The sequence below is a fragment of the Bos mutus genome, chromosome 10, assembly GCF_027580195.1.
Source record: "Bos mutus isolate GX-2022 chromosome 10, NWIPB_WYAK_1.1, whole genome shotgun sequence".
Lineage (NCBI taxonomy): Eukaryota > Metazoa > Chordata > Mammalia > Artiodactyla > Bovidae > Bos > Bos mutus.
Genome location: NC_091626.1, coordinates 8,744,686 through 8,761,942, shown reverse-complemented (window position 1 = coordinate 8,761,942; position 17,257 = coordinate 8,744,686). Strand labels below are relative to the sequence as shown.

Sequence of the window (17,257 nt, the reverse complement as noted above, 5' to 3'; positions counted from 1 at the left end):
CTGTCAGTGGCTGGAGTGAGAGGAAAACATGGGAACTTAGGGGTTGGTTGTGGACGAAATATGTGCAGGAGATAGAGACAGAACAATCTTGCTATAAACTATTCAAGAGAGTGGTCAGGGCACTCTTTCTGCAGTAGTTTTGTCATTTACTGTGTACTGTAAATCTAAAACCTATTTACTTTATTATTTGGCAGTTCTTTTTTTTTATTTTGTTATGAATCCAGCGGCAATAAATTCTGAAAACTTGAAGTGTATATTTAATGAAGAATGAAGTAGAGAATTTCTGTATCATTATTTAACCTGCACAAAATGTTCATCAGCATGTACCATCTACCATGAAAATCATAGTGATACCACTAACCATACAACAAACTGAAGATAAGATAAATCTGCTAAAACAGGGTCAGCATCTGTTTTCAAAACTGGAAGATATTTTAGGAAGTCTGGGCCTCAGGGTGACGATTTAATGTATACACGTGCCAAATATGTTTACATCCCTTTCTGTGAGACATCTCATATAGATCAAGTAACTTTTAAAATTTAGTTTTATTTTTTATTACACGTTTTCTTTTGCACATTTGAGGAATGAAGCAATGACGGTTAGTGTACTGGCTCCATTAGCAGAAAAAGGACCCAAATGATGCTGCTGGTTTTCAAATAAAAAAACAATTAATTCCAATAATAGACCATTTTTACTCAAAGCTTTTGTACATTTCTTCTGTCAGTGTAAATGGAATCTGAGTAAAGCTTTTGAAAGTTTATTCTGTCAAAATCGCTGTAAAATGCTATTGTAAATTTAAAAGCCCCAACGTGGCTTTCACTGAACGCATGTTGTCATGGTAAAAGCAACGTTCTTATTAAATGAAGAAAACTATGGAACAGAAATATTTTGGGCATTGGTTGTGGTGCATGCAAACTTACTCTGCTTATTTTACCAATTGAAATAAAACTACAATGGTCAAATGTACTGATACTTGATATGTGTGGTTTAACTGAACTGCAGAATTCTTGTGATGAAGCTAATATTGAAAGGGCATACTTCAGCGTGACAGCACACACTCTCATACTCAGTTTTTCCTGCATGTGACCAGCAGGACTTTAGAAATGTGATACTGTGAAAACCTACGTTGTAAATTAGCCTGTGTTATATACTGGCTTTTTTGCCTGGATTAGGTGGGTGGGTGCGTGGGGAGTTGATTAAGTGAGATTTTTGTGTGTTGGTTAGATTTTGATTCAAAATCATTTGGAAACCTTTAAAGTGTTTACCAGGTAGAGTTCCAACAACCTTCAGCTTTTGAGAACTTTAAGCAAAATAGCAGTTCTTGGAAACAAATCTTGCAAAGAGAATGACATTGAAATATTTCCCGATAAAAACAAAGGAAGAATTGAGCAAATTAAGTGGTAAGAGCTATTAATTTATTGTAGAAGTTCTTTCATTTGCAATATTTCAGCTCTGATGAAGACTTTTTTGATGGAGCTACTATTTTAGTTGGTTAAGTTTGTATTTTGTATTAGAATGAAATGAAATTGAGAAGGCAGTTAATTTTACAGTAGCTAAATTTGATGAAATATTAAACTATAGAGAATTATTCAAAAGTTTTATCTCATAAAGATAGTTTCGTTGGAGGGGAAAAAATTAAATATCTAGGCTTGAGGTATTTACAGATTTTAACATGAAAGCATTGAGAATATCCTTTATTCAACAGAATTTTTTCTATGCTTATTGGATCATTCAAACTGTAATGAGGGCATTTTCTCCATTAAAAATATTAAGTTCTATAGTGAAGAATAAGTTGCAAATGTCAATACTTTCATCATTAGTTATCATAAAATTCTATTTTGAAGATAATGGTAAGCAATCTTATTTTTTTAATTAAAAATAATAACAATATATAAAATTACATTCTTTAGATAAATACCAATGACTTGGTTTTAGAGATAGAGCTAAGAAATTGATTAAGGTATGGGAATAAAGAGGTATGTGAGTAAATAATTATCCTGTTCATGTTTTAAATGCATCATGGGACCTGGATATGTTTTTATCTTTTAGAATTTTAATTTTGAAAATACACTTTGGTATAATTATTTCATAACCCACCAATATAATAAAGCAAGTTTTATAGTCAATAAGTGCATATTATGGAAATTACATAATCTTGATAACTTAAAATTTTCTATCTCACTTTAAATAGAATCTGTTAATATTTGAAATAATTAACTTCCTAAAAATTAATTTCGGAGACTAGAAATAAAAGCAAGATGAATCACTCCACTAGCTTAAAAAATTACTGCAATGAATAGACTTTTTATCTGATTTATTCTAGTTGCATATTCTAAATCCCAACATTCAGATATACTTTAGAGAGTTAACTTAGTTATGAATTCTCACTACAGTTGAAGAAACTTAACAGTAGGATGTATTTTCCAGGTTATCCCAGCAAGTTGATTACACAGTCCATTGTACCTTGGATTGACCTGGGTTATTCACTTGGTGACTGTTTTGCTGATTGTCCTTAAAAAATCAATCATAGAAATTTTCTTATCTGTTGTTGAACCAACGTAGTCTAGTAATTAGTGAATAGCAGTTGTTGTTAACCAAATTTAGAATAGCTCTATTAACATTTTTCATCTGTATTTTTTGTAGTTCTACTTTAGTAAAACTAGGTTAATGGTTTTTAAATAGATTGTTACTGAAAGAAGGTTGCTTTCTATCCAAACCAATTATCTTAATGAATTAATATTGTAAAAGAGTTTGCCACACCATTCCTGTATCTTGACTTACTGTTATAGAACTATCTTTAGCTCTACCCGACTTGATGGATTTTGTTGTTTTTAATCCATTTCTAATGTCTATAAAATGTTCTAATGTAGATGTTTATTTTTTCCATGTATTATGAATCCTGTTTATAGTTAGAATTGTATATGTGTAACCTTCTAAAGTAAAATTATGCTTTTTCAATAAAGTAATGAGTGGAAAATACAAACCTATTTTGTTAACATTTCAATTTTGGTTTAATTATTAAAATTATCTCAATATATGTTAATGTAGTACAGTCAAAAATTGACTTAGGAAATCTTATTAGAGTGTAAAAGCTACTATAATAAGTTGTTCCCTAACATAAATAAATAAATGACCAATATTACTAGAGGCCATAAGCAATATGGGGAAAAAAATGGAAGGAGTCTTTTATCCTAGTTTTTAGAGGGCATCAGCAGCTTGCTTTTATGAAAAAGTAACAGCTAAATGCACTGCAAATAATTTGCAGTAATCCAGTTCAGTGATTCATGTGTCTGCTTTAATGGGTCATAATTCAGGGTAAAGTAACTGAGTGTAGTCAGAGTGCAGACACTGCTTATGCCAGGGACAGTATCTCTTCATAAAACACACCTCAGGAGAAGCAGTTTGCCAGCCCCCTAATACTCTCTGATGTTTTGATGTCCTGCATATTTTTCCGATTAAGTTTTGAGTGCCATGTTTTTAGTTGTATTTCCACATTCATTATTCTCACGTAGACCCTTCAGCGGGTTTGCCATATATGATTATTTTTTTAATGATGCCTTTCTTTCCACTTCAGCAGTTTAATAATCTAGCACATGGCTGCTTCTCAGTACTCAGCATTCACCTCCCCAATACTGAAGAGGACATGTGCTTTGGCTTCAGAATTCCATTTGCAGTGTTAGAAATGCATATTCCCTATGGAACAACATTTGTTTGACATAACCATTCATTTTTATTACCTCTTTAAATATGTTTATCCAGAGTTATCAATAATCATAAATAACTGTATTCTCATCTTGTTCTGTTTTTTTCCAACAGACAAAATTGCTTACCCAGTACATATTAAATCTCGGCAAGTATGATCAAAACTACGACATCAGAGATCGTACAAGATTTATTAGGCAGCTTATTGTTCCGAATGAGAAGAGTGGAGCTTTAAGTAAATATGCCAAAAAAATATTCCTGGCGCAGAAACCCGCACCACTGCTTGAATCTCCTTTTAAAGGTATTATTATCAGAATATACCTGCAGATATTATGTTATCTTAAAACTTATGATACTATATCCCATTTCTAACATGTTTAAAATTTATCTCTTAGAAAATGTGTGATTAGTGTGTATAAATATATAAATACGAAAAGTGTGCTGTCTATTCATTCATCTCTTCTCTGATACAAGCTTTATATTAGTTAGTTCAAGTTTATGTTTTTATAGGCCTTATTTACCTAAATAATTTCAATGTTCTGACGTTTATTCTTACCAAATGATTGGACTGAACAATAGATAAAAGCTGTGTTGTTTTTGCAGACATTGACTTCATTTCTGGTTTAAATAGATAGCTTTGTTTAATAAGGGATATGTAATTCACCTTAATAGTGAGTTATTAAATATTCTGTGTACACTAACATAAGCTTTTCCGGAAAGAATTATTTCATAGAAGTATCCCTTTATATTTGTTTGCTTTTCAGACATGGAAATTGACTTATTTTCCCCAGCTTTTTAAAAGGAGTAATTTATCAGTTTCGCAAGTAGCCATTACAGTGGGAATCGAATGATTATATACTTTGGTTTTCATATTGTTTCTCCTTTAATTGTTGTAAAGGCATAAAAAGCAGTTCAGTTTTGTAGTAAAACTATTAAAATTCTGAATGTGTTGGTGGCAAGACATGTATATGGATTGTTTAACTGTGCTGTCATTCTTAATATTCACAGTAAAGTAATTTTTAGAGAAGCTACATATCAGAGCAACACCTCTAAACACACTGACTGATTAGCTTTTTTATTGACCATTATCGGGGAGATTATTGTAATCTATGGACTGAAATCAGTTTTTTTGACCTGTGAAGAGTTTCCTAGTTTATATTTATTCCTTGACATTTGAGGTAATATGCCAATTACCTTGAGCTCTGATTAGGATTGTTCTCTGTTATATGCAGCTCAGATTGTTTATTTTATATTTTCCTTTATTTTAATAGATAGGGATCATTTCCAGCTTGGCACTTTATCTCACACTCTCAACACCAAAGCAACTGGGTACCTGGAATTATCTAATTGGCCAGAGGTGGCGCCTGACCCATCAGTTCGAAATGTAGAAGTAATAGAGTTGGTAAGTTGACCTTTCTGAAATTAATTTTGTCAAGCAGTAGGAGATTCTAGGATAGCTGCTGTTTTGTATAAAAGCTTTTTTGGGGGCGGTGAAAACTGAAAATTGTTCTGGTATTTCTAAATGTAATGTGTTAGATATATCTTGCTGCTATGGGAACTAAATATTGTAGTATTCCTATGTCATTGTACATGTACTGTTCCTTTTCTTCAAGGAAATAGAGAATTGAATTCTCTGCATCAGTGCCACCCACATTTGTGATACTGCATTTGTAGCTGTGCAGATTCAATTTCTAAGGTATTTAGTTTCATTGAGTTGAGCTTTTCCCACTTAGTTTAGAGACTCATAAGCTTCCTGTCAATATTTTCCAAATCATTTTTGCTATCTCTTCCAGAAAAACCATACAAAGTGTTCTTTTGGCTTTTCTGAGGAACCTTTTTCACATGAAGCCAAATATAAATAGGAAGCATTATGTACCAAAAATATCCTTGAACAAGGTCACAATTAATGAATAATATATTGCTTCACATTAAAAAAAAAAGTCTCTGTATAAATACTTTTTTCCTAGGTCTTTATAACATGCTGGCCACTAAAATAAGGGAATTAATGTTCTTTCCTAATATTATCTCTTTCTTATATAAACAAGAAAAATAAAGAGAGGTCTTCTTATTGTCTTTAAAGATTATGTGAAAGATATCTGATATTTTTTTAAATAGAATTAATAAAAAGAACAATTATTTATTACATCCTGGGTGCCTTTCCAGTACAGCACATATATTGAACTAGGGTTCAGGTAACTAGTCTTTATCTATAATTCCTATGAGAAAGTCCGTTAATCTTCTTGCCTACTAACTTTTCCTTATACAATGGGGAAAAAACTGTCTTCCTTTAAATAGAAGAATTCCGTACCCACACTTGGCAGCTTGTAGGGTCTTAGTTCCCTGACCAGAGATTAAACGTGGGCCACAACAGTGAAAGTGCCAAGTCCTAACCTCTAGACTGCCAGGAAATTCTTGGGGCACAGCCATTTAATTTGACTGCTTTGAAAAGTATGTTTCTCTTAACTACTCAAACTTATCCGGCTTTGGAGTGTGGCCAGGGCAATAATAACCAGTAACTAACCCAGGTAGTGTTCTTTGATAATATTTTATAATCATTATTTGTTTAAACCTCATAATTATTATAAGCGATGGTGATTGTCATTCCCGTTTTGCAGATGACGAAACGAAGGTTCAGAGAACCTAAGTAAATTGCCCAAGTTCCCATAGCTAGTAAGTGATAGAATTGGAATACCACTTCGTATCTGAGTCCACTGTTCACGCTCTTACTGCATTTTATTATGTAACATAATGAGAGGAAGCTTGAGGTTGTTGCAATTCTGGACTGTCCTTAGTATTTATTAGCACCACTGTTTTCAGGTTGTGACAAATTATCTCTATTTAGAGACAATTTTTTAAAATATAAAACTAACAAGTTCCATGTTTCTCCTTGCAACTAAGTTTGGTGATTTCTCCTCAAATATACATACTACTCTTAAGTATTCTTCAAAAAGATTGGCTTATTTATGAAACATTTGGTCAGATACTAGCATACAAAGAGAATGTTCTTTGTTGTAAGTAATACTCTCTCCTAATTTCTTTTGCCTGTTTGTTTTTATGTTTCTGTCCCTTTTCATTATTAGGTACGTAATGTTTTGGCCCAAGTAGAATCACCCTTTTATCCCACCCTACTTCTACCCTTATCCCTCCTCCTTGCTGCCCCAATCCACACACACACAAAAAAAAGTTAAATAAAAATATCATCTCAGAAATTGATAGCAATGCCATGCAGTTTAATTTGGTCTCAGCAGTGTTCTTATATTGGCTGATAGATTGGCTGTTTGGCTGGCTTCTTCCATTTTCTTGTGCTCTTCTGAGCATTAACTACCTATAGGGACAGTACTTGAATAACCTATTTTCTTATATTCATTTCACCTGTCCATTTGAACAGAGACAGATTGATTTCTTTTTCATTTTGCTGACTACATTGTGGAAATTAATAATTGGTAACTTATTATGGAGAATAATTATAACTGATGGAACTTGGTTGGAAAAAACTCACTCTCCATTGATGCCATGTAGAAAACAGTTTCAATCTACTTGTCTCTGGACACATTGACTTGAAATTATACTATGAAGACTTAATTAAATATAAAAATAACATATATAGTTCTATTATCAAATTTGGCTGCAGTAGTGTAGAAAGTAATGTTCACATAATCTTTCTTGCCTTTCATTCTACCTCATCCCTCTCTAAAGTTGCATCAATGTACTTATGCACATAATATATGTGTGACCCTAGTCTTACTGTAAAGTCATCTTACAGGGTCATGTCTTATTACTATGAAATTTAACTTAGCAAGAATAACAGCCTAAGTTTAGACAATCTAATACTTTAATCAAAACAATATGGAACCTAGTCACACTGACACTAGAAGTCATTTTGCATTACACATTTCCAGGATATTAGCTACTATATATATTATGCCACTAGTAAATTTTCAAGATTCCTTGCAGTTTTTGTTTTTACTTGGTTCTAAAAGATCCTTTTCTCTCAGTTTTGCATATCAAGGGTATTTTGCTTTATAAACACATCTACTATCAATATTTTATCTTATATTGAAACTTTCAAATTAGTGCTGTTATTTTTTTTCCTCTTCTCTTTACCCTTTTATTTCCTTTGCTAAGAATGATACAATTATCATAGTCATAACATACCATAACAAAAAATACTTATTAGTCTTTACGCTTTAAAACCTTAAACTCCATGAATAGAGAATCCATGGCCCTGTCAAAATATTATGCCCCTCTGAGCATAGGCGCCTGCTTTTCTTTATATGATGACTTAGTCTTTTCCTGACAGCCATAGTCTAACTAATTTTTTTTTCATAAATTGACCTGACACACACTTTACTAGCCTGCAGAAAAATGTATTTGTTTGGATTTAAGAAAAATACGAACTTTACTGTTTATTAAATATAGGAGAACTTTGTTTATAGAATACTGTCTTTATTCATATCTGGAGGACAGAGCATTTTAAACATACATAAAAAGCAGTATTGTTGATCTTATGTTAGTATCTTACTCAAATATATTTGAGTAATTTTTGCTCATTTTTCTATTATTGTCCAGATAATAATTTTCCAGATTACTGAAGCTTACCTTTGTAAGCAACATATCTTAAGCCCATAAGCCCTCTACAGCAGTGGTTTTTAAACCTAGCTTTATACTATATTCATATGGATATCTTAAAACAAATCTGTCAGACCTGTACCAGACCAATCAGAATCTTGGGAAGTGGGTCCCAAGTGTTAGCATTTTTAGCATTAGTATTTTTATTATTGATATTAGTATTTTAAAAAAGTATTCTCAGGTGATTCTGACAGACATCCAGTGCTGAGAACCATTCTTGAATAAGAACCTCAGTCTTACTATAAATTTCTTTACAACAAATGTTACCCTAGCAGACTGGCACATAGTGAAAACTCTGAAGTGTGATAAATAAATGCGTCTTAACTGTTCTTGACCTTTTAAAAAATACACATTTCTTGCCCTTTAAAAGAGAGTGTATGAAACATTTAACTTTTTCTTAATGAATCAAAATCACACTTATGAAAATAATTTATTTTACTTCAATACACTGTGTTAAAGTTTTTAAGGGTCTGTCACTCAACTAATAGTTTTTGTGCCAAACACATTTAAGATATATCAGTGTACAAAATATTCAAATGTCTCTGATCTCCAGATGCTGATGTTTTGCAGGGATAGACTGACAATTACAATAAATATATAAATTGTATACAGTAGTATATTAGAAAATAATAAGTGCTATGACCAAAAAACAACAAAAAAAATTAGTGCAAAGGAAGATCAGCCTCCACAGGAGGTTGAAATTTTCGGTTGAGCGGTCCTCCCTGAGGTGGCACTTGTACAGAGTCTTGAAAGAAGTGAGGAAATGAGCCATGTGGTCATCTGGGGTGAGGGTGCTGGAAGTAGGATCACCTTTGGAGAAAGGCCTCAAGGAGCACGTCTGGGGTCTTTGAAGACCCTGTGATGAGTGGCTGGAGGGAAGTGGGCAAGAGGGAGAGCAGCAGCAGGAGTCAGGTAGCGCTGACGAGTTTTTATCGTAAGGGCTTCATTTGTTCTAAGTGAATGGGAAGCCTTTGCAGACCTTTTCAAAGAAAGAGGGGCTTGATTGGAATTAATAAAATCATTCTAGCTGCTGTTTTGAGCCAGCTTGGAGTGGGGGTGAAAGATGAAACTAGACACAAGATAGCCAGTTGGAGACTATTACGGTGATCCAAGAGGGGGGAGGCGGGCTCTGAGTAAGGTGGTAAAGGACCAAGGGGCCTATAGGTTTTCTTGGTGGATTAGATATCTAGGATATGACAAACACACAAATCAAGAATTACCCCAGGGTTCAGGTGGTTGAGATGGTACAGGCTATTTGTTGCCTACACTAGATGTTTTCTTTTTTTTAAAAACCTCAGTATCAAGGTAACTCAGCTGATAAAGACTCCACCTGCAATGCTGGGGAGACCCTGGTTTGATTCCTGGGTTGGGAAGATCCCCTGGAGAAGGGATCAGCTACCCACTCCTATATTCTTGGGCTTCCCTGGTGGCTCAGATGATAAAGAAGCCGCCTGCAGTGCATGAGACCTGGGTTCAGTCGCTGGATTGGGAAGATCCCCTGGAGGAGGGCATGGCAACCCATTCCAGTATTCTTGTCTGGAGAATCTCCATGGACAGAGGAGCCTGGCAGGCTACATACAGTCCATGGGGTCACAAAGAATCAGACATGACTGAGCGACTAAGCACAGCACACAGAACATCAAGCTGTGAAATTGAATTTCTTACTGCTCTTACTACTTCTGCCTCTAATTGCCCTTATCTCTTCTAGACTGTCTTACTTTAGCTTAAATCTTCTATAGACCAACGAATACAAATGTATCTAAAATTATATGTTATATATAAGGTTGTGGATCTAAAATAATAGGCTCTGAGTGAGAGTTTATGTTTCTCTACTTAGGGGTAGTGGGAATCAGTCTTAATGCCAAGACTTTTCAGTGTTGCCTTTTCTACTGAGGCTTTAAACTTCCTTCTGGTTTCACAGAGTATTCCGAATGATTAAGTCTGCCTGAAGACTACATCCCTTTTGAGAATTCCTTGATATTTACATTTTTACTTTTTTTTAAATCAGGCAAAAGAATGGACCCCAGCAGGAAAAGCAAAGAAAGAGAATCCTGATAAGAAATTTTATTCCGAATCTGAGGAGGAAGAGGACTCTTCTGAGAGCAGCAGTGACAGTGGTGAGTCTTTAATTCATTGGAAAGCCTTGTTCACCGTGGCTTATAGGCCGTGCTCCCTGCAGAACGCGGAGGCCCAGAGCGTAACATTCAGCCAGCAGGTTTAGGTGAAGTGTACACGATTGAAACAATTCCTTTCATTTACATGTCAAAGTAATTTTGATACGTAAGTTTTCAAAGTAATTTCTAACCGCTTTTTATTTGACATTGCCTCTTAGACCCATAACTAAAAAATGACAGAATTGAAAAAAGAGCTCATGCTTTTCTGAATTCTAACCCACACTGCCTGGGATGTTCATTAACGTGTTGAAAAACATAAATTTACATTTGGCAAGGCTTTGTTTTCAGTATTTGACAAATTAGTCTGTGGTGTGTTATTTTCTGAAGTAATAAGCTGAAAAATGGGGAAAATTACTTCAATCCAAACAGCTAATGCTAAAAATATGGAATTTCAGGAATGACATAGACCATTGAGAAAGATATGTTGTGTAGTTAAGAGTGTCTCACAGATATTTGTCTCCATCCCATTTATTCACAAGCTCATGTTCTATTTAGAGTCTAACCTTTTTCAGTATGTATTTGAAATATTCCAGTAACATTATGGCTTTTCATGGCATTATCTGAACACGTATAGTAGGGATATTAAGAGTTCCCTTTTAGCTACCAGAAGAAGGAGAAAACTTTTCTTATTAGAAGATACCAGTTTTTTTTCCAATGAACACGTCTTCTTGAAGATAAACAAATTTCCTCAAAGATTTTTCTAACTTGAAAATTTAAATAAATGGTGCCTGAAATGAACTGGATCCAGATTTGGTTTGAACTCCCATATAAACATGAAAAGTAACTTACATGCTATAAGTTTTTTTTATTATTGTTTATAGCATAAGCCAGTTATCTAAGTTAACATGTATGTGTGCTTAACTTTGACTTCACAACAAATTCAAGACACCCTTAATCAACAGTTTTGTTTTCTAAAGTTTGGGTAAAGGTAAATTTTGCTCTTTGTAAAAAGTCACAATGGGACTTGGCTTGATGGCTCAGTGGATGAGACTCCACCTGCCACTGCAGGGGACATGGGCTCGATCCCTGGTCTGGGAAGACCCCACATGTCTCGGACCCGGTATAAGGTCACGCGCCACAAGGGCTGAGCCTCCGTGCCGCAGCTACTGAAGCCGGTGTGCCACGGCAAGAAGCCCTTGTGCCGCAATGAAGGGGAGCCCCTCCTCGGCACAGCTCGAGAAGACCCGTGCAAGGCAGCAGAGGTCTAGCACAGCCAAAAATAAACAAACAAAATGATAGATTTTTTTCTTTTCTTATGAAATGATAAAGAAGAAAATTTTAAAAGCTCAAGGCGATGAGTGCCTTACCATGTGGTAGTACTGTTGTGTTGTAATCACCTTTACGCATTTCAAATCATTTACTCTTCACAACAGCTCTGATGGAGCTTTGCTGAAAAAAAAAAAAGTCAAGACCCAGAGAGGTTGAATAACTGCTCAGTCTTACACCTTGGTATGTGTCAGGGCCAGGATTTGAACATGGACGTTCCAGCTTGAAAACTCATGCTTATCACTCTAGGCTATTCCAAAAGAATACAGGCATTCCTAGCTTTTTGCTGTGTGATACATAAATTAATCTTCATAGAGTAGATACTACTATTTACCTATTAGAATACTATTTTAACTAGAGGTTATGTTCTTCCCTGGGGACACTTCATCAGATAGATCATAGGCCAAGATGGTTGGATGGCATCATCAACTCAAGGGACGTGAGTTTTTGCACACTCTGGGAGATAGTGAAGGACAGGGAAGCCTGGCATGCGACAGCCTATGGGGTCACAAAGAGTTGGATACAACTGAGTGAGTGAACAACAGCAACATACTCCTCCCTGAGGACACGTCATCAGATAGATCATAGGCTAGGAAAACAGTGTGTCCTCTTATCCAGGATACAACTCTGTACATGTCATCGTTTCAGCTACCAAAAAGTTATGCTTCCTGTTTAAAATACACAAAAACATGCTGTATATGGGGCTTCCCTGGTGGCTCAGAGGTTAAAGCGTCTGCCTGCAATGCGGGAGACCCGGGTTCGATCCCTGGGTGGGGAACATCTCCTGGAGAAGGAAATGGCACCCCACTCCAGTACTCTTGCCTGGAGAATTCCATGGACGGAGGAGCCTGGTAGGCTACAGTCCACGGGGTCGCAAAGAGTCGGACACGACTGAGCGACTTCACTTTACTTCTTCAGTGAGCCCTAGTATGCCATAATTTATACAGAAAAGTTTTAACTTTGTAGTTCCTCAGTCTAACTTTATCATTTCTTTGACTTATGGAAAACTCTTACACTAGCTAAAGTAAGTACTTTTTGATTAGTGATTTTGCTTTGTTGCCTTTGAATTAAGTTTGAAGATGATTTGAACAGCTTTTTTCCCTCTCAAAATTTGTTCCTAAGATCAATAATCCCTTCTATTTCTTTAAATAAAATTTCCCATTATAAGTAGAGGAAATAAAATATTTCTTTATTCTTATATCATCCTCATTGTTCGTTCGCTCAGTCATGTCGGACTCTTTGCAACCCCATGGACTGCAGCACGCCAGGCTTCCCTGCCCTTCACCATCTCCCGGAGCTTGCTCAAACTCACGTCTATTGAGTCGGTGATGCCATCCAACCATCTCTCCCTCTGCTGTCCCCTTCTCCTCCTGCCTTCACTCTTTCCCATAATCAGGGCCTTTTCTGATGAGTCATCCTCATAATCAGTCTTTAAATAAAAAGTTTGCTGTAGCTAAGACATGTATGGGTTTGGGAAGCAATATATGCTCACATTGTTTTACTTGGTGGGTCTTTTCTATTCCTTCTCTGGGTATTGGAGCCCCACTGTGCTCACTCTGCTGCAGGGTTCTGGAGGTCTGAGTGACCAGACAGCAGATATAGAGACTATGGATCCAGTGGGGTCCACTATGTGAAAACTCAGCATCTCATTTCATTTGTGATGAATGTTGATACTTGCTTCTGTCCCTTGTATTTATTAAGTGGCTATAAATCAAAGAGCATCTGGTTATTTTTTTTTTCAGAGAGTGAGTCTGGAAGTGAAAGTGGGGAAGACGGGGAAGACGAGGAAGACGACCACAGTGGGGACAGCGCTGAGGACTCGGGTGAGAGTGGGAGTGAGCCAGAGGCCGGGAAGGGAAGAGCGGCCACACGCTCCAGAGCCAGAGGGAGAGGGTGAGCTCTTGACTTCACAAACATTCTGTGGTCTTTTCCCCTGCTCTAACACTGAGTGAAAAAATGAGTGTATGTTTATCTCTCCAAACAGGCTGTAAGTCTTTTAATATTAATTTAAAATACTGATTCACATTATTCTCCTACTTGTAATGCTCAGTTTCCATTTTGAACTTGAACAAATCTTGGGGTTACATTTTGAAAATTGGTGTAACCTTGGAAAGCCGAGTTAAGTGATCACGCAGTTGGTATGAAACACTTAATTACCTTTTGCAGCAATTTTGCTGAGAGTGAAAATTAAATCCTTCAACACTTTGCCATTATGTAACTAAGACAATTGATTTTTCTAAATAATGTTATATTAAAAAGATTATGATCCAAATATTAGAGTCAGGGGCTGTGAAGGAAGACGGTCATAAGGTATTTAAGTGTTAGCACTTTTTAAGATCTCCCATTATCAACAATATTATCATGTGTTAAAATGTCATTAAAATTTTGAGTAATTGGGGCTAATACCTTGGATTGTCTGAGTCTGTTTTCCCCACTGCTGTCAGAGAGTGGCCTCTGCAGACACGATGGCCCTTTCCCTGGGAGCCTGCTGCCCGCTCAGTTGATGAGCTTGCAGCCCAGCTCAGTCGTGGCTGACAGCACTGATTGGGGCACAGTACGCTCTCTGCTCCTTTTATTACAGACAGTAATTAAAGCAGCTCGCCCTGCCACTTCCATAACAAACACAGCATAATGCCCTAATTATGACTTTATTAATTTAAGTCAGGATTTAATGATTTTAAAAGTGATTTATATTGTTTTTCCTGTTCAGAACAAATGAAATCTGTAGGTTAAATTAATACAGGCTTTTCATCATGCAAAGTTAAAAAGCTAGTTACCAGTAAATTCTTTTCATTAGATTAACATCTGAAACTCTAAGCAGTAAGGTAAACAATAATTACCCATCAAAATTGAGTGATGCATAATAAAATAACACTTTTACCTTTAAAATCTTATCTTAAAGGCTAGAAGCTAAGTATAGTCAGAATCATTCACTTGTTGCAGCAAGCCAGTTGCTTGGTTTGTAGTAGTCTTTTCTCAGAGAGAGGTTCTGTGCTTCTAGTTTAATATCAGAATATCTGTGATTTGTTGTTGTTCAGCCGCTAAGTCATGTCCGACTCTTTGTGACCCCGTGGACTCCAGTACTTCAGGCTTCCCTGTCCTTCACTGTCTCCCAGAGTCTGCTCAAACTCATATCCATCTGTGATTACTTAGTTTGTGAAGAATGTTATATTTCTTAGGAAGGCAAAGTTTTGTTCAGAGCACTAAGTGTCTTTTCTGATAGCAAAAGTCAATATGCTAGAAGCTTATAATCATAAATTGTGTTAGTTTCATTGTTTTTTTCTTCAGAAACAGGCTTTTTTAAACTCATGTTTGAATTTTTAGAAATTGTTTGTTATATAAAAGGAAATCTCAGATACATTCTAAACCTTATATTTTAGGTATATGTTTTAACCACTAAATGGGAAATATAAATTGCCATTCTCTGATAGGGGAAGGAAAAAAAACACACTTTTTAGTCATCAAATATAATTACATGTGCTCTGAGATGTTACCATGACTTCATTTTTAATAAACAGCAATCACGTATTTCCTGCACAAAAATCAGTTCAGGGAAATATCGATTCTTCCAGTTGCCTAACCACTCACCCTCCCCAGGTGTTTTTCTTCTTGACTCTTAGAATTTTTTAAAAAGCTTTGCCAGTATAACTATGTGATAATTTTTTAAAGCTAAAGAGGTCTAAGTATCTTCAGAACCACCCTTTAGTAGTCATAACTGCTGTGCTGTGCTTAGTTGCTCAGTCGTATCCAACTCTTGTGACCCTGTGAACTGTAACCTTCCAGGCTCCTCTGTTCTTGGAATTCTCCAGCCAAGAATACTGGAGTGGGTTGCCAGGCCCTCCTCCAGGGGATCTTCCCAACCAAGGGAGCAAACCCAGGTCTCCTGCACTGCAGACAGAGTCTTTACAATGTGAGCCACCAGGGAAGCCCAAGGAAACTAGAGTGGGTTGCCATGCCCTCCACCACGGGATCTTCCTGACCCAGGGATCAAACCCACGTCTCTTATGTTTCCTACATTGGCCTGTGGGTTCTTTAGCAGTAGCACTACCTGGGAAGAATGCGTTAAAACATCTGAATTAGATAATTGTTTATGAATTGCCTTATACTATCTGGCACAAGGTGGATTTTTAAAACAATATACACATACACGCACATATGATAAAGAGAAGTTAGACCTTCAAACTTGAGAAAATAAAGATCACAAGCTCTCTCTTTTCCCCTGAGCGAACACTGTGTGTTATCTCTTCCTGGAGACCTTTTCCCCTTCCCTTCTTCCTGCCTTATTCCTCTTTCAACTTGTGTGTCTCTTCCTCTAGGAAGGGTCCCAGTCTTGGTCCGTTTTGTTGAGATGCTCCTTCAGGTATTCTCAGGACACAGTATATACTTTGTTACTTATTGTTTACCATGCTTTCTTGTCACTGCCAACTTAACTTCTCTGTATCTTCCAATGGACTGACTGTAGACTCTATAAAGGAGTAGAATGGAGATCATCTGTATCTTACTAACCACTGTTACTCTTAGCACCTAACATAGTGCCAGCTCATGGAGGGCAGTCAGTAAATATTTGTCAAGGGAATGAGTGAACAAAATGAACATCAGCACTTAGGTTTGATCATTGGGTATTTTAAAACTTTAGTATTTATCTGATTATCTGACATTTTTAGTAAAATTTAGTACATTAGAAGAATTCTCTTTTGAACTGCTTGATGTTTTCTCATATATATTAAAGGGTCACATTTGGGAACATATGTAATCATTTTCTTGGGCAGAATAATCTATAAAATGCAAGTCTGTATTAGCAAAAGTAGATTATAAGTATTTAAATTTTTAATGAGTATTTTGAGATAGTATTTTAAAATCTGCCTAAGTATTTCTGAAGTTGTTAATGTTAGCACCTAATGTGTAGTCCTAGTAAATCAAACATTTAATTATTGTTTTCTGCTTATGATGTCATTTAGTCTCATTTTATGATCTTTTGCACTTGAAGTGTGTGTGATATGGTTTAGTTTTGAATGGGTTCTGATTCATTTAGTTATAGATAATACTGTCTTTATTATTATTTCATTAACATGTTTTGGAATTTTAAAACCATTTTTACTGTCTATACACTAAAAAGAAATGGTTCTCAGTGAAATACACTTCCCTAATAAAGATTTTGATTCATACACAAAATGGAAAAATGGTAATACTTGTCATTTGATTTTTCAAACTACTTTTTAATGTAAGTATCTAATATTTCAAATTTTATTATTCTGATTAGTGATTCTAAAGATGTGGATAAGGAAAAAGAAAACTCTAAAACTTCAGAGTCTTCCAGTGGTGAATCTAGTTCAATAGAAGAGAGTTCTTCGGATTCTGAATCAGAATCAGAATCTGAAAGTGAATCTGAATCCAGAAAAGTTACTAAGGTAAGAGATTACACGTTTTTGTAACAGAAAGTAAATATTCTTTAGCCTTTTTGCAATTAAGAATAAATATTTCTAAA

At 35.6% G+C, this 17,257-nt stretch overlaps 1 protein-coding gene across 2 annotated transcripts in view; it reads left to right on the top strand.

Moving 5' to 3' along the window:
* The window catches only part of AP3B1 (adaptor related protein complex 3 subunit beta 1), a 235,741-nt gene that overhangs the window by 128,541 nt on the left and 89,943 nt on the right, over positions 1-17,257 (top strand). For both annotated transcript variants that reach the window (XM_070377253.1, XM_005899718.3), the window contains 5 exons: positions 3,818-4,004; positions 4,975-5,105; positions 10,341-10,449; positions 13,515-13,665; positions 17,033-17,180. In XM_070377253.1, the coding sequence (XP_070233354.1) occupies positions 3,818-4,004; positions 4,975-5,105; positions 10,341-10,449; positions 13,515-13,665; positions 17,033-17,180 (726 nt within the window). The remainder of the gene's footprint in view (positions 1-3,817; positions 4,005-4,974; positions 5,106-10,340; positions 10,450-13,514; positions 13,666-17,032; positions 17,181-17,257) is intronic.